General features: G+C 35.9%; 1 protein-coding gene across 1 annotated transcript; it reads left to right on the forward strand.

Moving 5' to 3' along the window:
- LOC121426410 lies at positions 1 to 26,484 on the forward strand. Its single transcript, XM_041622705.1, has 11 exons — positions 1 to 108; positions 9,464 to 9,596; positions 16,433 to 16,777; positions 17,333 to 17,527; positions 17,815 to 17,895; positions 18,610 to 18,861; positions 19,742 to 19,957; positions 20,922 to 20,954; positions 21,634 to 21,681; positions 23,922 to 23,992; positions 24,574 to 26,484. Exons 2-10 carry the CDS (start codon positions 9,512 to 9,514, stop codon positions 23,975 to 23,977), a joined length of 1,311 nt encoding a protein of 436 aa, XP_041478639.1. The 5' UTR covers positions 1 to 108; positions 9,464 to 9,511; the 3' UTR covers positions 23,978 to 23,992; positions 24,574 to 26,484.
- Positions 26,485 to 27,203: the final 719 nt, after the last annotated feature.

Genomic DNA, 27,203 nt, shown 5'->3' on the forward strand with positions numbered 1-27,203 from the left:
TGCGTTGGTCTTAATTGTGTTTGCATCGTTAGACTAACGCACTTTGTCAGTTGATAGTTTTCCGCAGTAAACAAAGGGGGAGTGAAATATCCGCGCTACTAAAGATAGGTAAGTTCATATTACGTGTATAGATCGTCCTTTATGAATGTTATCGTCATGTGAGGGGGGCTGGCACATTTGGCCTGCAATTCTACCTCTGGAGCCCTTCTATAAGTCAGAGGACGTATTTTCGTTTGGGGAGGGGGGCCAAAATGGGGCACCCATATGCCTTAAAGGGTATTTTGGTGCAAACGGATATTTTTACTATGAGATTATCATCTGTTTTACTAATAATTAGGTTGAGCAAAAAAAAAAGTAATTTCTGATTGATAAGTTGTAAAACTCGCCTTTTCGTCAATTAGGTCCATAGGGGGGGGCCCGAGGGGCCCGGGCCCCCCCTATTGGCGGAGCAAAAAAAAAAGAAAAAAGGGAAAAAGAAAGGAAAAAAAGGAAAAGGAAGGGAAAGAGAGAAGAAGAAAGGCAAACATAAGAGGAGGAACATGATTGAATAAAATAACATGAGGGAAGACTTTGAAAATAATTTTTTGAAAAATCTATTTGTTAGGATATAAAATTTTCGCTCGCGCTTCGCGCTCTTATTGTCTTTTAGGGGATTTGCATATCTTGCTCAATATGGAGCTTGAAATATCAAACTTTGAAGTCAATATAAAAAACATATTTCAGCTGGGAAATTGAACTTTTATTATTTTGTTTGATTTACAAATTGATTTTAAAAAGTGCTCTGTCAAATGTCTGTGTTATGGTCTGAATATTATCATTTTCTGCTTGCGCTGCGCGCTCGCAAAATTTGATTTGTCAGGTACCTATTATTTTCATGTATTCCATAAAATTCTCAAAAAGTTCCCTATTCAGGTCAGATTGTCAAAACGTATCAGCTAGCGCTTCACGCTAGCATTTTGATTAGTGAGTTATGTATATCCAATATTAATTCTAAATCAAACTACTTTGATGACAGTTTATCAAAAATTTCGGCTCGCGATTTCTGCTTGCATTGATAGATATCATGCATTTTATGCATAATTACAAAAGAGCTTTAAATGTCCAGTTTTCAGGCCATAATATTAACAGACTTTTCGAGCTCTCATGCTAAGGAAGAGAAATAGGAAGATGTCATCATTTTCTTATGATGACATAATGCCCTTATAGAATGTCCCCGTCCTATGTTGAAACTCAAAGTAATAATAATAAAATACATCAGCTCTTTTTTAACTGTCATCCATCACGATTCACAATTTTCCCCTCAAAGTGTTTGCAATACAGAGCTTAAATTGACCCTTTGTTAGATCGGAATATCATATGTTTTAGCTCGCGCTTTGCGCTCGCTTTATTGATTTTCATGATAAGAAAGGTATATTACTTAGAATACCAAATTCTAGGTCAAAATCTAAAAACACACGTTAATTCAGATTCGCAGATTGTTCTCTATTTAAATCATCCAGTTTCAGATCACAATATCAAAAAGTGTCTGCTCGCGGATAAATAACTTATCCTTTTCATGATTTACAAAACATGAATAGAGTGTCCAGAATTTTTCCGCTCGCGCTTCGTGCTTGCATCAATAAAGTTTAGTTTATATACTTAGAGTCCTTCCAAGATTACAAAAAGTGCTTAGCATTTCCATTATTCAGGTAAAAAAGGTCAAAATTTTTCAGCTCGCGCTTCGCGCTCGCAATATTTGAATGTTGAAATATGTAACGTCTTTATGGCTAAATGCAAGCAGTCCATAACAGGTACAATTTCGAGCAGTTCAAAACGTATACAAAAATTTTCTGCTCGCGCTCTGCGCTCGCATTATTAATGTAAGGAAGATCCCCATTTACTCATCCTTTTCATGATTTACAAAACTAAATGAATAGAGTGTCTTATTCAGTAGGTCTAAATCTCGAAATTTTTTGCTCACGCTTTGTGCTCGCATGTTTAATTATATACCTATTCTGTTAAACAAAACGTGCTAAGAATTTCCATTCCTTAGGTAAAAATGTCAAAAAATTCGGCTCGCGCTTCGCGCTCGCATTATTTGATTTTTAAAATGTGTAACGTCTTCATGGCTAATTGCAAGCAGGTATTTAACATGACCTTTTCCATCACGGCATTTCTGCTCACTCTTTACGTTCGTAGTAATTATTAATTTGCATACACATCTTTTTTTTCAGGAAGACAAACATTTCCCAGAATGTTCAAAATTTTAGGAAAAAGTGCATAAGATTTCCAAAAAATTTAGCTCGCGCTTCGCGCTCGCATTATATAAATAAGGGTTATGGTATTATACATTTATGTTTCATAAGAATAAAGCTAAAAAGTGACCATTAGGACTACCCTTCAAAGAAACAAAAAATCCCGGCAAAAATCATATTCGAGCGGCCGATCGGGAGATATATGGCTGAAAAAATTTCCGGGCCCCCCTATTGGCGAAGGCTGGATCCGCCCCTGTGGACCTATTTGCTGATAAAAGGGCATCCTTGCGAGATGTTGCAAGCGCGAATCACGAGCTCAAACTTTTGGAAATTTCATATAAAAAGACGTGAAAAGAACACATTTCGAGCAGTTTGTAATCATGAAAAAGGGATGTGAATCTAACTCAAGAATAACCCGAGCGCAAAGCGTGAGCTAAAATTTTTAATATACTGACCAGAAAAGGAACATTTTTAGACTTAATTTAGTTACGCATGAACAGGATACGGGTTACATATTTCACCAATCGAATAATGTGTGCGCGAGCTGATTATCTAATCAGAAAACTGGACATTCTAGGCATTTTATTTAACCAGGAACATAATGACTATCCTAATAATCAATAATTGGTGCGAGCGCAAAACACTATCCAAAATTGTGTGATATTCCAAAGTGAAAACTGGACGTTCTAAGTATTTTGTATGAACAGGATGAGTATTTTACTTTAAGGACAAGTCCATCCCAACAAAAACTTGATTTGAATAAAAAGAGAAAAATTCAACAAGCATAACACTGAAAATTTCATCAAAATCGGATGTAAAATAAGAAAGTTATGGCATTTTAAAATTTCGCTTCATTTCACAAAACAGTCATGACAGTTATATGCACATCTCGGTCGGTATGCAAATGAGGAACTGATGATATCACTCACTATTTCTTTTGTATTTTATTATATGAAATATGAAATATTTTTCTTCTCTCGTCATTGTCATGCGAAATGAAGTTTCATTCCTCCCTGAAAATGTGGAATTCCATCATTTTAACATTTTGTGCCTCAGGCAAGGAGGTCCTTATCTTCAAATTCGTAAAAATTGTATAATTTCAAACAATAAAAAACAAAATAAATAGTGAGTGGTGAGAGACATCATCGACTCTCTCATTTGGATGTAACTGGCTCGTTCTTATAACTACTTTGTTAAAAATAAGCGAAACTTTGAAAAAATGTCATAACTTTCTTATTTTACATCCGATTTCGATGAAATTTTCAGCATCGTCCTTGTCTGATTTTCTCTTGATTCAAATCAACATTTTTCTGAGGTGGAGTTGACCTTGAACAATAATGAAGAGTTTAGTTGCAAAAGGGGTTCGGACCACTTTGGACCATTCCGAGAAAAACTATGTTTTTATTCTTATTGCAATATTCTTATGAGAAACTAAATTGTCATGATGTACTACCCCAGGCGCGTACGCAAGGGGGGGGTTTCTGGGGTTCAAATTCAATCCCCCCCCCTTTTCGTTTCCCTTTTTTTTTTTTTTTTTTTTTTTTTTTTTGCTTGTCTCCCCAGAGGTCGGTCTGGTCAAGTATATGACAGCAATAATGAACAGAATCTCATGTTTCCGACGAAAAAAAAAAAAGAAAAAATTTCCGCTCGCTTCGCTCGCTCCATTTTATTATATCTTTTATTTCCGCATGTCGCCGACATGATCACGGTGTCGCCATTAACAAGGCCATACATGATTATTATGATGTATACTTATGAATACAAGTGAACCAAGACAAAGACATACGTTTTCTTACAAAATATGTTTTACCAATATGAAAACCAAAATGACGGAAAACGCTAAAATGTCGGTTAGCTCGCTCCGCTCGCTCGTAATAATTTATGAAATTCCATAAGTATCTAGTCTCCTGTTCAAGGCCGTATTATGAGTGTTACGAATAGAAGGACATGTAGCATCGACTAATACTTGATTTACTAACAAACTATTGACAAGAATTTTGACGGGAAAACGCGAAAATTTCGGCTCGCTCACTCCACTCGCTCGTAATCATTTATGAAATTTCTTAAGTTTCTAGTCTCTTGATCAAGGCCATATCATGAGACTTACGAGCAGAAGGACATGTATCATCAACTAATATGTAATCATTACCAACAAACTATTGAGAAGAATTGTATGTTTTGACGGAAAAACGCAAACATTTCGGCTCGCTTGCTCCGCTCGCTCGTAATTATTCATGACATTTCTCAAGTTTCTAGTGGTAATTATTCATGACATTTCTCAAGTTTCTAGTGTTCTGATCAAGGCCATATCCAGGCGTGTAGCCAGGGGGAGCGGTCGCCCCCCCCCCCAAAACGTCCCCAAAAAGAAAAGAAAAGAAGGGAAAAAAGGAGAGGAGAAAAGGAAAAGGGAAGGAAGGAAAGGGAAGAAAGGTAGCTTTGTGTTTTTTCTATTTATTCTTTATTTATTTCTCAAAAGAGAAACTCCTTCACTCTTCTTGCTTTAAATTCATATATGAATTTTGCTTCCGCGCTGCGCGCGGTTAAATGACAATATTGAAGTTCTCCATTGTTCCCCCACCTTTTCTCTAACCCTGTTTTTCCACCTCAGCTATGTGCTTCTTGCCAGTTAAAGTTAAAATTGTATACATTAGGGCATGAATTTGAGTAAGGTTAGGCCGAAGTAAATGTATGAAGTTATCTTTTTTTTCAATTGATCGCGCAACTTCTGGTCTGGTCGGCTCCGAGCGGGTAAAATCTTTATATCAGTTTCTGCCGTCACCTCCATAAAGTCAGCTTCTCCCGCTTTTCAGCTCATTACTATAAACAACCATAATTTGGGGGCAAACAGGTTCCTAATTTAAAAAGAGGAAGGTATGGAATTCGTGTCGTATTAAATAAAAAGTACAATATTTTTTTATCAAATTGTATTAAACTTCATGTCATTTCCCTGTATACATTCATCTCCTGTCCTGTTTTGCGCCCTCAGTTTGAAATTTTGAATGACACTTAAGTTTCTTTATATTCAAATGAAGCGCTTCAGGATAAGTCAAAAAAATTAATCATCCTTTATTATATAGATAGATAATTTCAATAAATCACAGAAGTTTCAACTTTATGCGCACTATTTTCCTTGTAATGAAGTTCAATAATCTTAGAAAATCAATTGAATTAGAGACGATTGGGTATTAGAGATATCTACATTTCATGAAACGTCCGCCCTTTGAAATTGAGTTTCATTGCTCATCGCGGGGAGGAATATCTTCCTCTACCAATCTTCTCATATGTTTTGCGAGTTAAAAATATGCACTGATGCTAAATTGTTTGTAATCAAATCTGATCTTTCCAAAGAAAGTTTCAATATATCTTTGAGAATACCCTTTTCTCGGGACCCTTTTTATGGCAAGAAAAATTGATAAATCACTTTAGCTTCCGCGCTTCGCGAGGAGTTATTATCATTTTAATTTCCTCCATTGTATACCTCTTTTGTGCGTTTACAATCACTTTTGAAAACAAGGTTCAAAATCGCAATATAGTCAACCGAATTGGAGGTACTAGAGACAAGAGAAACGGCTCCTTTTCATTTTAATTTATGAAACACTAAAAACTCCCCCTCCCTGCACCCACCCCCTAGGGAGCGCGCTTCGCGCGCTCTGTAAGTGTTGGCACGCTTTGCGTGCATTTACCGCCCCCTCCAAAATGAAATCCTGGCTACGCAGTTGGCCATATCATGAGTGCTACGATCCGAAGGACATGTAACATCGACTATGATACCAACAAACTATTGACAAAAAGGTTATGTTTTTCAACGCAAAAACGAGAACATTTCTGCTCGCTCGCGGGTCATGACTAGTCTGCTGGGCAAACCCTTCACTCGAAATAAGGGTCTGAATGTGCAGCCTACTCATGCCTTGTGTACTGAACAGCAAGTTTTGTATGTGCTAGTCTTTGCGTGGATGCACACTTGTTGATCAAAGTTCCAATCAGGGTCTGTGCCTGCAGACTAGGTCATGACCGCACTGTTACATTCCCATCCCCACTTAAATGTTATTGTCTTATTTGCAGCGCTGAAAAAAAAAATCATCACCTCCCCCCCGCTCATCACTTTTTAGAGACTGGGCGGGAGATTTTAAAAAAAAAATCAGCTAGAAACCCCCCCCCTTTCAAAAATCCTACGTACGCGCCTGTACTACCCTATAATGTGAACATAAATTGGGCATAAAGGAAACTCACCTGTCTTCAATTTTTTTCTATATCTTTAAAAAAATATCATTGTGGACCTAACCCCTTTTGCAAGCAAACTGAAATGAATCCAATCTCTTTTGATAAAGAAAGTGATTTTTTTTTCTTTGTCACTTTCATTCACGTTTTCACTTGAATTTCAATTTTTCTTTGTTTTCATTAGAGCGACTAAAAATATAGATCGAGGTTAAGAGAAAGAAAACAATAAAAGTTATAAAAATGGACCTAACACCTTTTGACAAATGAGTTCTTTCGAAGAGTTTAGTTGCAAAAAGGGTTAGGTCCACTCCAAGAAAATCATTTTTTTTATTCTCCCATATTCTTATGCGAAATTGAATTTTCATGATTGCATGAGAACATAAAATTGGGTATAAAAGAATTTTACCTGTCTTCATTTTTTAAAAGATATTCTTATCCAAAAAAAATCTGTGTGGACCTAACCCCTTTTGAAAAAAGTAATTTTTATCGCATATACATTCGTAATTCCGAAGTTTCGTTATTGCGAAGGTTCGTAATTCCGAAGGTTCGGAAATCCGAAAACTACATGAGGTTCGTAATTCCGAAGGTTCGTTAGTCCGAAGGTTCGGAAATCCGAAAACTAAATGAGGTTCGTAATTCCGAAGGTTCGTTAGTCCGAAAACAAAGTGAGGTTCGTAATTCCGAAGGTTCGTTAATCCGAAAACGAAATGAGGTTCGTAATTCCGAAGTTTCCTTAGTCCCGAAAACGAAATGATTAACGAACCCTATTTTCAGACTAAGGAACCTTCGGAACAACGAACCTTCGGAATAACGCCACAAATTTTCGGATTAACGAACCCTTTTACGTTTTCTGATTAACGAACATCGAGGTATAGGCAATATACGTGTTTCGGAATGGAATTACGAACATTCGGAATAAAGAACCTTCAGAATTACGAAGTGTAACCATTTTTATTTGCCATTTTAGCTCACTTTTTAATATAAATTTCAACTTTTCTTTGGTATCATCTTATACAACAGCTACTATATAGATATACACGATGAGATATAAAAATCAAATTTAATGAAAAATGGACCCAACCCTTTTGCAAGTGGGCTCTTCAATTATTGAAGCGAGCGCCAGCCAGAAAATTGTGATTTTTTCGCACCTGAAAACTTGACATTCTAAGCACTGTTTTTAATCAGAAACTTATTCATTTATTAAAATATCTTTATACAGGAAAACACACTGTTTTTTTTTTAGCTTGGTCCTGTTAAAGGAACCAAAACCCAAGAAGATAAGTAATCTCATTGGAAAGAGTAAAATGAGAGGAACAATTTAAAAAAAAAGTTTCATCAAAATCGGTTATGAAATAAGCAAATTATGGGAGTTTGAAAACTCTTGTTGTACTTTCTATGGGCATCCTCAAATTGGCAAACGTGCTTCAAAATGGCTGATTTTGTGGACAACTCTCCATTTGTTTTGTACACAAATTTTCAGATTTTCCTCATCTTTCAAATTGCATCTTGCCTCCTTCTGAGCACAACATATGTCATGGGAAAATATAATCCACACCATATATGTCAAGGTCAGGAGGAGATAATGTGAAATATGTAAAATAAAGGGAAAATCTGAAAATATGTGTACAAAACAAATGGAAAGTTGTCCACAAAATCAGCCATTTTGAAGCACGTTTGCCAATTTGAGGATCCACATAGTAAGTACAACGAGACTTTTTAATCGCCCATAACTTGCTTATTTCATAACCGATTTTGATGACACTTTTTTTGAATTGTTCCTCTCATTTTACTCTTTCCAATAAGATTGCTTCTCCTCTTGGGTTTTGGTATCCTTGAACATAAAATAACAATATATACATCAAAGATGAACGCCTAACTTAAAGCCCCCTCACACCTGACCGAATGTAGGCGGACGAAGGGTGACGAATAGGAAAAAAATGAACGAAATGCAACGAATTCAAATAAAATTTCAGTCAAATCGTGTGATCAGTAACTGTTGTCAAATTGTTTTAACGAACGGTAAGCGAATGATAAATATGACATGCGAAGGGTATCGATTTTTTGGTTCACCTATTTGAAAAAATTGCGGCCGAAGGCGAGCGAAAGTCGATATAACCCAATATGAGGAACGAACAATGAGCAATGGTTTGATATGGCGTGCGATTAGAAACGGAGAAGAGGGAATAGATCGGGCAATCTTGTTCGTTGTGTCATCGTGTTGCTTCGTGACATTCTTTCGAGATCGGTCCACTTTGGAAAAAGCGCGAACGGTGTTTCTAACCCCTCCCCCTTCCATTGCGCTTGTCCTTCCGGTATTTCCGACTTCGATTATTTCATTTTTCGGATTAACTTACCTTCGCAATAACGAACCTTATTTCGTTTTCGGACTAACGAACCTTCGGAATGACGAACCTGACTCGTAATCGGACTAACGAACTTTCGGAATAACGAACCTTATTTTGTTTTCGGATTAACGAACCTTTGGAATGACGAACCTCATTTTGTTTTCTGATTAAACAACCTTCGGAATAACACCATATAAATATTCAAATTAACGAACCTTTTCTCTTTTTCGGAGGTATATAGGCAATTTACGTGTTGCGGAATTACTAACCTTCGGAATTACGAGTAACCGCCCTCTTCAGCCACAATACAGTGTTTTTTCTGAGTGGGATATCTAAGCTTGTCAGTGTATTAACTGAACAAAAAAAAAATTGGCTTGCGTTTAAACGCAACTCTTTCTGCAACGGGCCCCAGAACCTACTACTTTGGTGGTGCAAATTGCTTGTTCTGAACCGCGAGCCGATGCAAGTTACTCGCGTTTACACGCTATGAGAAAGCCGATGCTGCATCGGCTCGCGGTTCAGAACCGCGAGCCTATTCAAATGACGATTAAGTGTAAACACGATAAATATGTCACGCCTCCGACTATCAATCATGTAACCAAATGAGAAAGTTTCATGACTTTATTTCTTGTTCGTTCTCTTTTCCTGATTTTAATATTTTTTCAGAGAACCATATACTAGTATCAATCAGTCAACCTAAACGCGGGAAACATCATGTATTCTCGAAAAAGTTTTCACCTTTCTGTTCTGAGTTCATCTCTACTTCTTGCTCTGATATTTATTACAGCACATGGAACAAGTAAGTATATTTCATGTCACACCATGGAGGTAAGAAAGGATGGAGGGCTATCTAACTTATTTACTATAAAGCCGTGTTTGATACGGCAAGGATGGCATAATTATGATTCATGGGATTTTTCTTGCAAAATATAGACAAACTATTCCTGCCTCACTACAGACTTATTGGTCAGTTGAAAAGGAAATATGCTTTCGTAAGACAATTGTCGCTGCCTCTTACATGTCTGGTCGGAAATATGAGAAGAAACATTACTAAGTTTAAACTTTCATAAGGGAAAGCAAAAATAATGAGATGTTGCAATATTTTTTTAAATACGGTTTGAAATAACCCGACTGGCCGCATGTGGCCGTAACTGTGACACATAGTATCTCAAATTAATCTTAGATCTTTGTAATGGGGGTGATTCCATACGTGTCGTACGGGACATTTAGAGAACATTTGACAGTTTTATTTATTTATTTCCGTTTTGTTTCAGCATGGTAGCCCTTTCAATTACAAAACTGCTCTACCAAGGGGCCCTGCACGACAAGAATTTTTTTTCAGTAACTAAAGGTGATCATCAAGTACTACCAGAGTGTTAGGAAAGCCAAGACTTCACATTACGTGAATTCACATCCTGCATAATACAGACTAAAACAGTAATGTGTAGTACGGACGCAGAAAGGGTGGTTTTATTGGAAACCCCAAGTTCGTAAAACTAATGTCTGTGAGTTGGACTGATAATTTTCATTAAGACTGAAAGCAAAATAAACATTCATGAATAAATAAAGCAAATTATTGTTTTCGAGAACACTGTGGCGTATACGGGACACTCAAAATGTGTCGTACGGACATCTCTAAATTTAAGCCAAACTTTCTTACTTTATGTCTCTTTGACTTCTTCAATCACTTTATTTGGCTGATGATAATGATAATCCTATCAAACTAAAGACATTTATTATGTTAGAACCCGCTATTGGCAGGATATTTCTGTCAATATATCATAAACAAAATACTGTGTCGTACAGGACAGTTTGTCTTGCGTGTTGTACTGGACAGCCTGTATAAAACAGGCTATCAATCAGAAAAAGGGCATTCTCCCTATATTCTCCCTTTTTAATGAAAAGCCTTATATAATTAAGTAACTCATTCTATCCATTATATATATACAATTGGGAGCAATTATGTCATCATTTTTTTCATAATGGGAAATGTCCAAAGGTTCACAGAATTTTCAAGAGCTAAAAAACAAACTTGAGGATTAGTGTGAAGTTAAATTTCAGTGAATTAATTAGTGGTGATTTCCAATGCACTATTTAAACAACGAATGATTAAAATTGTGTGTGTGATTATGGGGCTACAATGTTATGATTTTTGTATAAAATGTATATACATGATATATGTCAGAAGTGTCACTTGTAATGCCACATAAAGTTTTCTAAAGGTATGCGATCTTAATTTTATTTAAACTTTTCTGAATTTAATCGAACCACATGGTTTGTCTTATTTTCCAGATTTTTTTTAACAACTTGATAAAATTAAGGAGTTTCAATACTGTATATAAAAAAATAGTGATCATCAAGGGAGGTCCAAATAGATGATTGATATTGAAATATTTTTTACATCTTATAATAATTTCACAGTAGCATGCAAGATGATATCATCTTCCATGCTAGGGTTAATTAATTATTATAAAGGCTTTCTTTTCATGCTCAATGACAAATAAATTAACCGCTCTGGCAAATTAAAATCACCAGTTTAGCTGAAGGGATGCACAAAAGAATAGGCCTACTGTACATCAATACATGAATCAATTAAAATGGTTAGAATCACCTATTTCATGTTCTATGGAGAAAAAAAAATATTCAGTTCACTTGATGTCACATCAATTACCTAGATTAAAATAGGCCTACTGTTTACAGTTTCTGAATCCAAATCCTGCAATGAAATGCAGTATATATTGTGTGTCGTCCGGGATAACTTTTAATTGGACAATTATTGAAAAATAAAGGGCAGTAAGTAGATCCTTATAGGATGAATCGATCACCCATGAGTCAAAGATAGGGAAACTAATATCGCAATATTGCGTCATCAAAAATGAAAGAAGAACTTTTGCATTTTCTTGCGTCGTATGGGACATTGCCAAAAATAGTTTCGGAAAAATCATGGCTTCCCTATTATGAATCATGGAGCCAATGTTGTAGATATTATTTGGAACCATCAATGATACAATATTCCATTGACCTGCAATATTTTTAAACTTCTCATGCTTTGACACTAATGGTTTCAGCCAGTGTTTGTACTAGACTATTTAATCAGCAAGATTATTGAAAATTGACAATTCCGTTGTTTACCGCCCCCAAAAAACCCCAACTATATCTGACCTTACTTTTGGTAAAAACTATTAATTTTCATAAAATTTAGGTATCATAGCAAAAAATACACTTCTTATGACTTATTTAAACAATGTTGAAATTTATGATATTTTTTAAGTTCTAGTGTGAAATCGCCCAATGTATAATTGTGTAACAATTTATAAAATGTTGATTTAACAATTGTCAAATTCTGTCAGTTTACCCAGTAGGAAACTGTTATACAATATGTCGCCCAATTTCAAACCCCGGCTTGGCCATTCTGTCGTATTTTGCAGACGCGTCATTCCTGGAGACAAGAGAGGGGTCGTCCCCATCCAAACAGGCTTGTTACGATCGTCTACGTTCGCGGAAAAATCGGTGGAGCTTTTCTCAAAAGGGTGGGTTGAGAGAGGGGAGTCAAATAAACGCACCTTTTCGGGACAACCGGAGGAGCTTTCTATGAAAATTATTCATCAAATAATAACGACAATGTAATATTAATAAACGGGGATGGAAAGGGGGAAAACAGGAAAGAAAAAAAAAGAGAGAAAGGTGAAATATGATATCACTTTCTGAATATTTTCCTGTCAAAACATTTGATTTTTATGAAAAATTAAAAAGTCGAAATTTTTTCTTGCTCGCTCACAACTTTTGGTACATTTTGCCCAATACGACATATCTGACCCCTCAAAATTTTGGGCTCGTTACGCCACTGATAGGAGAAAAAGAAAAGAGCTTGCAGTTTTTTATGATTTCGAATAAAATTGCATAATAATGATTTAATTCTAGACCCCCGACAATTCTGCAAAGTCAAACAAAATAACAGAATTATTAGGAGAATTAGCATATTTTATTCTGAATAAATTAGCATTTGCATAGAATCGTAATGTAACATATTAGTGGCGTAATTGGGCAAAATTTATTTAAAAAAAAAAGGTGTGTGCGAACAAAGATTTAGACATTTTTATCTTTAAAAAAATCCAATTATGTTTGGCATAATATTCAGAAAAAAATAAATTTTACCCTTCTCTTTCCCTTTTTTTCTTGGCCGTGATTTTTTTTTGGGGGGAGGGGGCGGGGGCAAGTGCCCGAAGGCCCCCCCCCCTCCTCATTTCTACGCCACTGAAGCGATTACTTTGAAACTGGCTTTCCTTCGCAAGCTGCTAGCTATATACAGGCGCGCCGGAACACTTTCAGTTTTGGGGGTGGGGCAAAATCCCGAAGGGGGCACAATCTTTTTGACAGCGTGAGATACCGAAGCGATCGAACGGGAGAGGGTGTGGGACCCCCACGGTAAGGATTTTTTGTAAAAATGGAGTATAACAGTTGCGTTTCTAAAATAAATTTCTTGAGAATTAAACCTTCTTGGAGTTCTTTTTGCTCCTTCTGTTTCCTTCCTTCTGACCCAGACTGGTGTTTCTTCATGATCAGGGTCGCAGTTCCAGCAAATGACGAGCATTATTGCAAACGAAATTGTTTCAAACCAATGTAATATAGGCCTTTTAAAGACTTTAAAATGACAAACATGACCGTACGCAGCCGGGGGCCGCCGATCGAGAGGGCAAAATTCACCAAATGTGGTCACGAAATCCTTCAATTTTATTCTAGAAAATGCAAAGCTCCCCCATCACAAACCCCCTCGCTCTTAAGTTTCTTCGAAAAAATTAGGTCTTGCAGCCCCACCCACCCCCCGGATTTTTATTTTTGCAAACGTCCATGAATAACAAAAGCTGGGATGAACCAGAGAACATATAGCTGCCATCTCGATCTGATTTAGTAACAGGTAATGGGAAGAAGTTTTGGAATCTAAAATACATAAGTGCTATTATGAGCTGAAATATTATCAGCCCATCAGACAAAACGACAAAATAGGAAAATACGGGGCTGTGAAAATATCTTAAGATTTTTTTTTATAGTAGAGCAGTACTGTAACGCTTATTTTTTCTTTTATATTCTTTATCTAAATTTTTATTCATATCTCGGATAATATGAGTCGGGTCAAGTAGACACTTTCACAGATGATTTTATTTTTTTCATGTCTAAACATTATCTCTATTAAAGATGCTATTGAGTGGGATTCCCCATTTTCACAAATTATAAATTATAATCCTGTACACATGATTATTCTGTGTGTAATTTTCTGATAACATGTCTATATTGAGTTGAAATTTCCTTGGTATTTGCTTCAGGGCACTTACTTGTTATCATTGTATTAACTCAATTTATATTTAGTTGAAAATGAAATAATTGAAATAAGTTTTCATGATTTAACTCTGTATCTTTGAAATAATTGAAATAAGTTTTCATGATTTAACTCTGTATCTTTGAAATAATTGAAATAAGTTTTCATGATTTAACTCTGTATCTTTGTTAAACTATACTTACTATTTCAGGGATGACTTACTCAGGCAACAAATATATGAGATAATGACGATCTCGAGATGTTATGGTTTCTGGGCTGGACAGCTATGACATTGCTCGAGTAACTACAGTGTTCACGCGCGTTAGTGATATCGGGTCCGGTCTGAGCGTTTCTGGGCGACCGCGCGTTTGTAAGCCGACACAGCCAGCATCATAGAGTTATAAACCTATTCAATGCTGGACCACTAGTCTACCACTATCAATTTGCCATTCGGTTTTAGTCTGGAATGTTTTTATTAAAAGGTTAAACGTTATCACACTGTAATAAGATGGAAAAGGGGCTTATCAAAGGTATGTTTCACAGAGGAACATGTTCGTCAAAAGACGCGAGGCTTATATGATAATGTAATTGCCCCGTCAGGAGCAAATTTTTTTCATTTTTGACAATGGAAGTGACATTTTTGGGCAGAAAAGTGCCTTGATCATTTACTTTTGTCCTTAAATAATTTATCATTTTTCTACTTTCAGGGGGGCACCTTGGGGGGGGGGCAAAATCTTGTTTTGCCCCCCAAAAATTTTATTTGGGGGGCAAGTGCCCCCCCCTGGCCCCCCCCCCCCCGCTTCCGGCGCCCTTGGCTATATAATAGTAGCCTGTACGGCAGAACCCAGTCGACGCGTGCACCGCCGAGACTTAGTCTGCTGGGCAAACCCTTCACTCGAAATAAGGGTCTGAATGTGCAGCCTACTCTTGCCTTGTGTACTGAAGGCTCTCAGTTTTGTATTTGCTAGTCTTTGCCTTGAGGCACACTTGTTGATCAAAGTTCCAATGAGGGTCTGTGCCTGCAGACTAGCCGAGACTATCGAAAATGAATTAGCCTACTAGTCAATGAAAATGCACAATTTTGTTTCCTTCTTTCCTTCCTTTTTTTAATGCAAATGTCCGTCGAAGTGTTTCAAAGATGACAAACATGCACCCACACTACACACAACCACACCTCATATGCGGCCTCCATACCCTCACACAAATTTACAAAGTCACACAAGTGCACAACTGGTACAAGAGACTACTCTGCACTGCCTTTCATCAAAAGCTCCCCGGGTTGTCTCGAAAAGGTTCGTTATTTTGGCTCCCCTCCCTCAACCTACCCTTTCGAGAAAAGCTCCCCCTGTTTTCTGACAAGGATGCGGCCACCGTACCTCTGCTCCACCCCCGCTCCGTGAACGCAGACGATCGTAACGAGCCATCAAAATATGGGGAGAAAACATGTCGATTTCACCTCAAATAATTTTGACAACTTAAAAATATTATACAATATACGTACTGAAAATATGTTTTAAAAGCATTGAAAAGCACTATTAAAATTGGATTAAAATTTTACACAAACAATTCTTATAATTTGGCGTAAATTTTGGAAATTTGTTTCACGACCACCCCCATCCATCCGGAACGTAGATCGACGTCTCTGGTGTTTTGTGGTCGGTTAGTCAATTCAGGTAATACTAATTATTCATATATCTGACTTTAAAAACGCAATGACGTATTTATGGTCACCCGGACATATTGGAATAAAGATCATGCATCACGATGTTGATTGTGTATAAACCAGTGGCGTACGGGTGAGGGGGGGGGGTGGGGGTGCGCTTGCCAGGATTTTTTGTACGAAAAAGAAGAAGATAAAAATAAAAAGAGAATGGTGAAATACAGTATTACAAAATGGGATTTTTGTAATAAAAAATGTCGAAATTCTTGCTCGCTTGGCTGCTCAATTTTTTTTGGTAAATAATTCCCGATACGCCATATCTGGCCATATGTTAATTAAACTTATTCCGTATTTACAAAGGCAATTAAGATATATATAGTCTATCCGAAGAAAGGTAAATGATTAAATAATAATAATAATAATAATAATAGTGATCGTGACGACGGGGCCGTAACTAGGAGATTTTTTTTCCAGAGACGACAATATTTAAAGACAATACGATTATTTATGATTGCGTTTCATGGGAAATTCTTCTGCAGTAAAAAAAAAAGGGCCAGATAATCTGTAAAAAAAGGTAGAGGTGGTTTTGCATAATTCGTAGCAATTATTCAAAACTTGTTTTCATTTTGGTGATTGTAGAATGAGTCCTTTCTCATTACAGGTGACGGAGGGTGTACAAGGATCGATCTTATTGCTGGTGTTGTTAGGAACTTGACATCTCCGAATTACCCTACCTACTACGCAAACGATCTAACACTTAACTGGTGTGTACAAGCACCATCCTCACAAAGAATCCTCGTCACGTTTATTAATTTCAGCACTGAAATCGGAGACATTCTCACCATTAAAGAAGAAAAATATCGTTTCATTTCATTGAAATACATTGGGAACAAAGAGATTCCACCTATTCACTCCTTCGGCAACCGCCTTTTCATTTCCTTCAAGTCTGATGAATCCGGTTCTGGTATGGGATTTGTTCTGTCACTCTCTTCGGTGATTCAAACTGGTGAGGATTTGACTGAAATAACTCGACAATTCGACGTACACTCTAAACACCAATCAGTAAAAATGTCTCGTTAATATGGTCAACTGGGTGCAACTGTTATTCAATTCACGTATGACTATTAAATTTAGTCATATTTACTAGAGCATATATTTTTCTGACTAGGATATAAATGTCAGAAATGTAACTATCAGTGATTTCCATATCAGTTGCACCCAGCTGAATACTGGTCTAGTAAATTTGACTGATTTGTTTTAAGAGTGTACTTAGTAGATATTGATTTTTTTATATTTGATTTATCCTTGCATTTTTTTAATAATTATTAAAAGTAAAAGTATACTAACACCGTACACCAATCGAACAAAGGAATACTGCAGTGACAATATTTACTTCTATTTCTTTTGAATGATCCATTGTAATTAAGAAACGTAAACAGGTCAAAGAGGCCTCACCTTTTTCTTGTTGCTGTTTTACTTTTCTGAATTATTCAATTTCAATAACCTAAAGGCCTATTAAATTTTAAGTGTTCTAAAACGTATGCCTGTTTTTCTTCACAAGGGCCAAAATCTACTGTAGCATTTGAAGGGTCAGACCACATCAGAATCCTCAATCGAACAATGTGCAATGAAAAGTGGGACATCGATGTTGCAGACACTATTTGTAGAGAGGCAGGTTTTCCAGGATCATACGAAACATCATGGGGTGGTGATTCTACTACAATGTCAAATGGAACAAGCTATACATGTAATGAAAGTGAGTATTGACCAATTTGTGAAGCAAATGCCTACGTGGTAAAATAGCAGCAGTTTTTCATGCCCGTTTTTCGTAATATAGAATTTTGGAATGTGTTTTAGTGAATAGATTACAGTTATTTACAGATATGAATATTTATGAAGAAATGAACAAACACGTTGATACCTTATGAGGAAATGAGAAAAACAATATAATTTGAGAGTCATATTACCCGATTGTGACTGTAATATGGTGTAGATATTAAACATATTTTTTTTTAAATTTGATATTACTTTTCTCTTCATCAGACACTCATCATCTTGAGGATTGTAATTCTTCGACATCCCTGTGTTCGAACACTTTCAACTCGGTGATTGTGACCTGCAAAGGTGAGCGTGTGAAAAAAATAATTGTTAGCAAATTGTTATTCCCACAAGATTAAGTGTTTTGTTCAACGGGATATTGAACATATAAAACTTTTAACACGATATTCTACGTGACATATTAAAAAGAAAAATCGCAAATTCAAAAGCCTGAGGTAATCTGAGAAAATAGCCCTATAAAAGCTCTGATGAAAGTTTGTGCAACAGAAAACGAATTATCTGATTAGAAAAGGACTATGCGACATTCCTAACATGACTGTTATTCTATAATGGGGAATAGTTGATTTCAGTAGCTTTGGGAAAATTGATCAGGCTGTTAACTATTTTATTATTACTGTTATCATCGTTATTATTACAATCATTAGTAGCAGTCTTATTATTATTGTTATTATTATGATTGTTGTTGTCATTATTATCAAGTCATGAATAGCGCTTTCCCAGAATGGTCCAAAGCGATTACAAGAAAAAAAAAATGTTACAATTATAAAACTAAAACCTTACAATCGGAATATAGGAATATTAACTAATTTTTTTAATGAAGAGAAGGATGGTGATGTCCTTTACAGGGTCAGCGGTAGAAGCGGATATACAGACATATACCTCTGATGTTTTTTCATCAATATATCATAATAAATTATTTCACGGGTAATGATTTAATACGTCATTTTGTAAACAAAGGTGTATCATGGCAATTTTTTAATTGTTATTTTCTCTTAATAGTTCTCAATGAGCTTGGATGTTTTAACCTTACGGAATACACTGGTCTGATGTCAAGAAGTGAACAGCTTGGAAGGGACCAGTGTTTTACCCACTGCAGGACGCTATCTACTCCACAATATGCTGTGCATCGAAACAGATCCGACTGCACATGTATCACTCAAACTAAACTTAATGTCTCCAGACTTATTCAAAGTCGTGATGTTTGTAGAAATAACATGAAACGAATTGAGTACTGGGCCTATCTTTTCAATGGTAAGTTTGATTTCTTGTGATTCATTTAATTTCCAATTGCGATTGATTTCGACAAAGAAGAATACGAATTGGCCTATAATTTTGTTTTGTAATAATGGTTTGTAAACATAACATGCAAAAATATTGTAGCAAGAATACAACTCACACAAGAAATTGCCATTTCTCAACTTTTATTGCCCCCGGGGATATTCCGAGATTATGATATAATTTCCAATTTGATAATCAGAACAATAATTTTCAACAATATTTTTCAATTAAGCTAAAATCAAACAATCGAGACCTCGTCAAAGGAGTCCAAAATGGGGGGGGGGGGGGGGTAGCCGGTCACGTGACCTGCCAAAGGAAAATATCCGACTGGGACTCCATGGCGAAATGTATTAACTGATTTTTTTTACCCATGTCCATATTTGTTAGTTTCATGAGATCAAATAAATCATAATGAATGACTTTATAAATGGAATTTAGACCAACGATCATTAGACCATATGACAATTAGACGAAATGAAAATTAAACCAATTGACGATTGGCCCAAATTTCAATAGACCATTTTGCTTTTAGATCAAGTAGTCATTATACCAATTGAATATTAGACCAAGTGGGAATTAGCCGCAGTGGAAATTAGAACAGAACAAGTGACGTTACACCAACTGGATATTAGACTAAATGTTGTTAGCCCAAATGCTCATTAGACCAAGTGAGAATTAGCCCAACTGGTCATTAGACCAAATGGGATTTAGACAAATTGGATAGTAGACGAACTGGTTATAGACAAAATGGGTTTAGACTATGTGAAGTTGGACGAACAGCCGATAATAGACCAAGTGGTATTAGACCATCCGATAATATCACCTGTGACTTTTATCACGTTTAAATTTATAGCAACTAACGGTTTCTGTGGCGATCCCCCTAAAATCGCCGACGGATCTTGGTACTACACAATGAATGGATTCCTATACGGCACAACGATCACCGCTAAGTGTGATGAAAATTACGAGCTTATTGATGGAGATGGGAGGATGAGATGTGAGGAGAGCCCTACAACTCAAGATTTTGAATGGCATGGAACCATTCCATCATGCCGAATGAAGAATACTGGTAAGTAAAGTGAGATAATTATGATGTTCAGTGACGCACATGTAACTACGGAGGGCGCGAGCGGCCCGTGCCTTCTCCCCAATCGGCTGGCATTTAAAAAAAGAGGGATAAGGGAGAAAAAGTGGAAGAAAGAAAGAGAAACAGAAAAAGAAAATATAAAATAATAACTTTTTTTATATTTTCTTTATTGCAATGAGTATTTATTCATTTTGGTTACATATTAGAAAAGTTAAGTTGTATGTGTTCAACTTTAATTGCTAAATTTAATGCCGTATGCTTGAATTTGTACTTTTGATGGAAATGAGAAAAAAACTTGAAACTTAAACTATTTTAATTTTTTTGTTCGTACACCCCTATGCCTTGACTCACGGTACACCACTTACGACGTTAACAAAAAATTCGTCGTTTTGTATTTTAAAACAGAACAAATGTACGAGTGAAGAAGGAGGTTGTGTTCTCCTCATGATTACAGCAGGTCAAATTCTCTAAGATCGCTTGACATCTAGTCCCGCATCAAGTGGACTAGCATTTTGGTCCAATTGCCATTTTGTCAAACACTTTCTCTGATATTCAGATATTCACGTGGGCTAAGTCATGGACTCATATAAATGCCCTGGTGGTCTATTTTTCACTCATCAACTTAAGTTTTCGCACTTCTTCAACAAAGAGTTTAATTCTTAAACAAATTCTATAATCATATCGACCAAATGTATTAAACCAAATGGATGTCAGACGATGTTGGGACCCCCTGTGGATATAACCTACATGTATAACTGTATATAGCGAAAATGTGGTAAATTGGATTAGAATAATACAGAGTTCACTGATTGCTTGCTGGGGTAACAGTTTACGTATTACCATCAGAAATGATATGAGTTATAGTAAACATTCTATCAGAATTTCAACATGTGGGCGGTATTTGTAAATATCTTCGTCTTGGTATCCTTTTCATATTTCTGTATAGGTACAACTCCTGATGGTTCATTGTCAGTATCTGGTAAGATTATGAAGGCAAAGTTGCACCTCATGATTATTCGATTTCATTACAGGATTTCAATCCATATTTTTTCTCGGAATAATAAAACAGTAACTGTCCACTCTAATTCACATAAATTAATGAATATTCAGAATTTTTAATGATTATCAATTATTTCCTTAGTTTGTTGCATTGAGTCACATGGGGAAGATTGACGATAGCTGCAATATAGTAAATTTTCAAATTCAATGTTTTTATCTTCAATAAATGAATGAAAGACATCACGTTTTATTTCATTTCAAATCTAAACACCAAATAACCGAGTTAGCTTCTTTTTCAGTCAGCGCATTTCATACAGTATGAGCCGGGATCGAAAGTTTTTCGCCCTGCAGTGCACAGGTATATTTGGCCTTGGATCATAACATAATTTAATTCATATCTTAGAAAAACGGGTGTTTACGTGAATTGAATTGAAGGCTGGATTACATTGGGAATGGCACCGCTGAATACTACAGCGATAAGACAATGCACGCTTTAATTTTTAGCCAACACATAATAAACTTAATCAGTATCTTAAACCTAGATTAACATTAGACCGAGAAAACATCTCAAGTCTAGATGTACAACCGATGACTAAATAAGTCATGTCTACAACTTATTAATTACCTTCTTTTCTTTCTTTTTATCTTTCCCTCTTTAGCAACGGCAAGTATGTTCACCGAGCCAACGTCTAACATGATGAATGGTGGTAAGAATCTGTTTATGGGCAATCATTGCTCGCATGCCACATATCTGTAATCTTTAGGCTTGTTAGGCGGTGGTTGCAATATCTTTGATGTTACCAGTCCGGCGCAATGAAATAATTTCGCTGACCCCGTTGCATAAAAGATACCATTATAGTAAATTTGCCATCCAATATATGTTAACTGCCATGGTAACAATGTTAAAGGACAAGTCCAACCCAACAACACACTTATTTGAATAAAAAAGAAAAATCCAACAAGCATAACACTGAACATTTCATCAAAATCGGATGTAAATCAAGAAAGTTATGATATTTTAATTTTCCAAAACAGTTATATGCACATCTTGGTCGGTATGCAAATGAGGATGATCACACCATCCACTTACTACTTCATTTGTATTTTATTATGTGAAAAATTAATATTCTAATTTTCTCCTCGTCGGGAAAACAACGATTAATTCCTCCTTGGACATGTGGAATAAGTATTGTTTAATAAAATATGGTTCAGTCAAGTTGGTCCATATTGTCAAATCTGTAAAAGCTGAAATATTGTCTAATTCAAACAATAAAAAAACTAAATAGATAGTGCGTGAGGGACATCATCAATTTTCTTACTTTGCATTATGATTGAATTGTGCATATAACTGTTTTGGGAAAAATAAGCGAAACTTTAAAATGTCATAACTTCCTTATTTACATCCGATTTTGATGAAATTTTCAGCATTATGATTTTTTTCTTTATTGATTCAAATCAACATTTTTCTGAGGTGGACTTGACCTTTAATCAGCCAGTCAGAATCAAGTATTTCAAGGAATTTACCATTTGATGGCAAAGTCACTATAGTAGTAACTTTTATGTTATGGGGGCCCATTTACATTTTGTGCTAAACGACATAGATGCCGTGGGGGCAGCTTTGTGGCCTGTTCCGTATTCTCGCTGCATCAGACGTATCGCTTATAGCTGCAGTTTAAGATACACAAGCAAAGAATTTTTATGCTGTCCGAGGAAATTTTAAGAGATTCGAACAAAACTTTCCACGACAAATTTATACCCACGACCCGTTTTATTAAACAAATAACTCGTGATGTCGGTGGTAATACAGGCATTTCGGGTATTAACAAAATTGTATTGTAAAATTAGATATCCTTAAGGGAACTGCATCGCCGTGTGTATTTATGTAACTTTTCCCCATTCCTGATATCCATGTGACTCGCCTTACATTAGTATTGTATATGATTGTTGATGATACCGAATAATATGATAAAAAAAAATATATATTTTATTCGTTGCCATTTTGCCTTACTTTTGTTAAGTTTATTTTTTAAGCATCAACAGTTTAAAACTTTAAAACGATTTTTACGACAATGTGACTTTTGGTGATATCGGGATATTCAACTCGTTGTTTAAAAAACGAAACTGAGAGACGAATATGATGTGATGGTAACATGATGTGTTGTTGTAATCGATATATGAATAATGAAATTTTATTTTGCATCAACGCATATAATACATTTTTTCTAATTATCATGAAAATGATCTTGGGAATATTTGCATACTTGCTTGATAGTTTTGTGTGGGAATGGTAAGATATATATATCATCACATCACCTACTTTTGAAAAGTGTGCAGAGAGGAGGGATTCATGGAAATAATACCCCAAAAAACTGGTAAGAATATTCGAATCTATTATTTTGTAAGTGTAAAAATGCATGTAAAATATAAAATTAAAAAATATAACATTAAGAGAAGACCGTTAAGATGTATATTTTAACAATACATTTTGTTTTTATTTAATTTGAATTTTAATTATGTTTTCATTTGTATTTATTAAATAAAAAATTTGATTTTAGGGAATCGGCATTTTTGCAAAATCGGCATTGACAGGCAACATTATGATTATGATCCAAGAGATGGGGGGGGGGGGGCAAAATCATGAATCAACAATTCGATTGCGCTTGATATAAATTAACTCACATCTGATCTATACTATTATGATTAAATAAATATATTGAAATTAGCATGTTAATATATACATATATTTGTCCATTAAAAGTATTGATTACAATACTTTTTGCAGCATGATTTATATGCGTTGATGCAATGGTATATGAGCATATAAACAGTCGTTTCTAACACGAAAATTTTCGCCACAATTTTCTTTTTTATATGATTTTAAATGAGGCATTTCTTTTCCAATTAATGCACCAACCTGCTACCTCTACATTTTTCACGCACCTCATAGCTGCACATTCAACCTGTGTGATGCCATTGATGATCAATGCCAAGATTGGGAAATAATCCGTTCAATTCAAGGCAAGTATCGCTATTTAATACAAGAGCGGTGGTGGCGCTGCATGGCAGGGACAACCAAAGTCATTAACGGATCTGAGGGCAACCAATCCTTGTGGGCAAAGTTACAGGAGAAAAGAAAATTATGAGTAAACATTTTGTTCAGAAGAAAAGAGTGAATGTGACGAATTTCATATTTTTCACAATATTACGCCTAAATCGATGTCATGTGTTCATCTGTTCTACACTACATGGAAATGGTGACGGAAGGGATGCTAGACAATGTAATATTTCTTCTTTTTTTTTACATAGGTCAATTGTATGTGTTACCTTTATGTGGAATGCCATTTGCGTAGAATTCCATATACTCCAACTCGAGCCTTATGTACGGGGATGTGCCGCTTTATAGAAGGTTGACTTTTTTTTGAGAATGGGTTTCTTTTACAAAGTACTTATGAATTGGCTCTTATTTCCTCTCGTTAATCAGTAACCATGGTTACTTGAAAAAATAAGTTATTTGTTCGAATTTTCTTGTGATTGTTAAAAAAAAAGAAATGTATATGTAAATGATCATTAAGGGTTGTAAAATCTCATTTGAATTATAGGTATCTTTGCCAGCTGTGCCCTTTCACAACGAAAGGAGAGTCACGTGGACGACCTAGAAGATCAGAATCCCACAATCCAGAAGAAACGTCAAGATTCAATCCAGCTTTCTGGATCCCCTTTCCTACAGAAGTCATCGAAAACGAATACGAATGTAGCATAAAGACGGAACATCGGTCTGAACATCCTGTGACCATAGATCCGCCAGTGATAATCCGACGAAATCAATCTTCTCCCTCCGACTTGACAAGTTTCGGTTCTCCAAATTCTACCAGTGACGCCCCAAGTCAGGAAGCTTCAGATGTGGAGGAAAATGACCAGTCCATCTCTGACTCAGCGATTTCTAACACGAATGCTCTTCCGTCGATGCAGGCTAGACCAGGGTTAGTTGAGGCAAGCGCTCACGTGCGTTTTGTAAACGCTCGACCTCTCCCTGACCGACCAGTAAGCGAAGATCGTCCTTACGCTGAACTTGACACCGAGGATGACCGTGCGAATGAATTGCCACCTACCAGGAAAGTACAAAGCTATCAGGATCCTCTATCTCTTTGGGCAAGTGATCCGAATCTTTTCAGAAGATCATCTGTTGTTGAACCCCATCCAAATGAGGTTCCTCCCTTAACAGTAGGTGTCGATGTTTGTGCCAGGGTGGTCCAAACTGGACCTGAGCAAACTGAAATTCCCGATGAGGTGATTTCTGAAGGTTCAGTTGATGATCATAGTACGCATGAGTATGAATATGCATCCATCCCAGGCGATCATTCTTTGATGAGGTCTCTAAAGGGGAGAGGAGCTCAGAGTCAATTATCATGCTCTGACAAGAAGTACTACTCAATCCAAGGCCCGCTCCTTCAAGGTGAAAGCAAGGATGCCCAGGCTGGTGAACACGGGGGTGAACATTGTTATCCTTTTACAGGAGAACCGCCATCACAAGGTCCATATTATTATGCATTGGAACCTGAAGGCGATGGTATGATTCCAAATCCATTGTACACACCCCTGGAATCGTATATAGTTTCATCACTTTCCTAACCATGCTTTTACTGATCGTTATGATACTTCTTTTCAAACTAGTGACGCTGGAAATGTCCGTAAATACTGAAGCAAAACAGAGTTAATAATTTTTTTAAGGGGCGTCATCGGGGTATTTTGAAGGGGGGGGCAAGACGAATATTTTCATTGGGTAATTTTAATTAGTTTATTGCTTTTCCGATGATACATGCAAAATTCATGCACGAAATCACAATTTCTGGTCTAAAAAAAAGTAAACGTCCATATATGCCACTTGTAGGCAAATATTGCCTGTTTTTTATACGGTATCAAACATCTTTTATGTCCTTTGCTCACACTATAAAATTAAAATGACTGAAATACCAAAATTATCGCTATTTATCACTGCATTTGTTATGTACGCTCAAAGAACTATAATGACAATGCTTTATTTATAATACTTCATTCATGACATTGGTTTAATAAAAATTAAGACGGATATTTATTTATTTGTGAACCAGATTGGAGTACTATGCAATCTTATTTGCATTCTCGTCGTGCGTCTCATGTTTCAATGATCCAAGATATTTATGTAGAAATGTATAAGTTGATTTTTAGAGAGATTTGCATCCGAAGAAAAAAAAATCATTGGAGGAAAAATTATCTATGGTGTCTACTCTGAATTAAGTCATTGGTTAGTGTCAACGATGACCGTACTGATATACGACCAGCACTTGCGACCATAAAACTTTTGCTAAAATTGGAATTTGGTCGTGTAAGAATAGGGATTCCAGCTTCACCATCTTGTTACAGGGCCCTCATTACTTTTTTAAAAGGATATTTTTCTTGTTGTTATCATTTTGTTCAGAATGCCTTCTTGGTAAAACTTTAGCTTATTATACTAAATGAAATGTTACATGGTTGATTATGTTTGACAATGTCTTTCTTATTCATATTCTTGATCAGAATGAGATCTATTTCGACAGTTATTTTTATAGCACTACCTCACTCTTATTATTCATTTTACATGTATGTGTATATTTATGTATGTAAAACAGCAAAGGTAGTTCTAATCATAATTATGTAACTAATTCAACGATTAGATGAATATATGTATTATTCAGCTCCGCGATGTGATGATCTTATATATATTCTTGCATTAACAAAATCTTTTCTGATACATGTTTTTGAAATCAATCATTTCAATCTCCTTCTAACTTTGTTCCTCTCCCTCGCCCTCCCGTTTTATCATACGCAATATTTTTTAATAAATAAAATGCTATATTAATAAGTCGTGAGTGGCTTTAGCGGGGGCACATGCCTCTGGACGACAGTGTTATATTTCACTTTTGCTCCCCTGACACAATGTCCACTTCCATATATATATATATATATATATATATATATATATATGTGTGTGTGTGTATGTGAAGAGTAGAGTAGAATCAAGGATGCAGCAAAGTATACACTTTGTTGTAAAGCTTTCGGCCCTGGCCTTCTTCAGTTTTTATTTGCTAAACAAAACAAATAAAGCAAATCATAGAATAAGCAACCGAACAAACATAATGTAAATAATAGCAAATTGAATCAAAACCAAAACAAAAGAATAAGAGAAATCATATGGTAATACACGGAATAACAA

This window comes from Lytechinus variegatus, chromosome 1, assembly GCF_018143015.1.
Source record: "Lytechinus variegatus isolate NC3 chromosome 1, Lvar_3.0, whole genome shotgun sequence".
NCBI lineage: Eukaryota > Metazoa > Echinodermata > Echinoidea > Temnopleuroida > Toxopneustidae > Lytechinus > Lytechinus variegatus.

Bases quoted from the DNA above. Each gene is read 5' to 3' on its own strand.
- LOC121426410 (XM_041622705.1), top strand. From the start codon at position 9,512: ATGTATTCTCGAAAAAGTTTTCACCTTTCTGTTCTGAGTTCATCTCTA. The intron at 19,958-20,921 runs GTAAGTAAAGTG...ATTTCTGTATAG, and splicing joins ATGCCGAATGAAGAATACTG to GTACAACTCCTGATGGTTCA. The intron at 20,955-21,633 runs GTAAGATTATGA...TTCCCTCTTTAG, and splicing joins TGGTTCATTGTCAGTATCTG to CAACGGCAAGTATGTTCACC.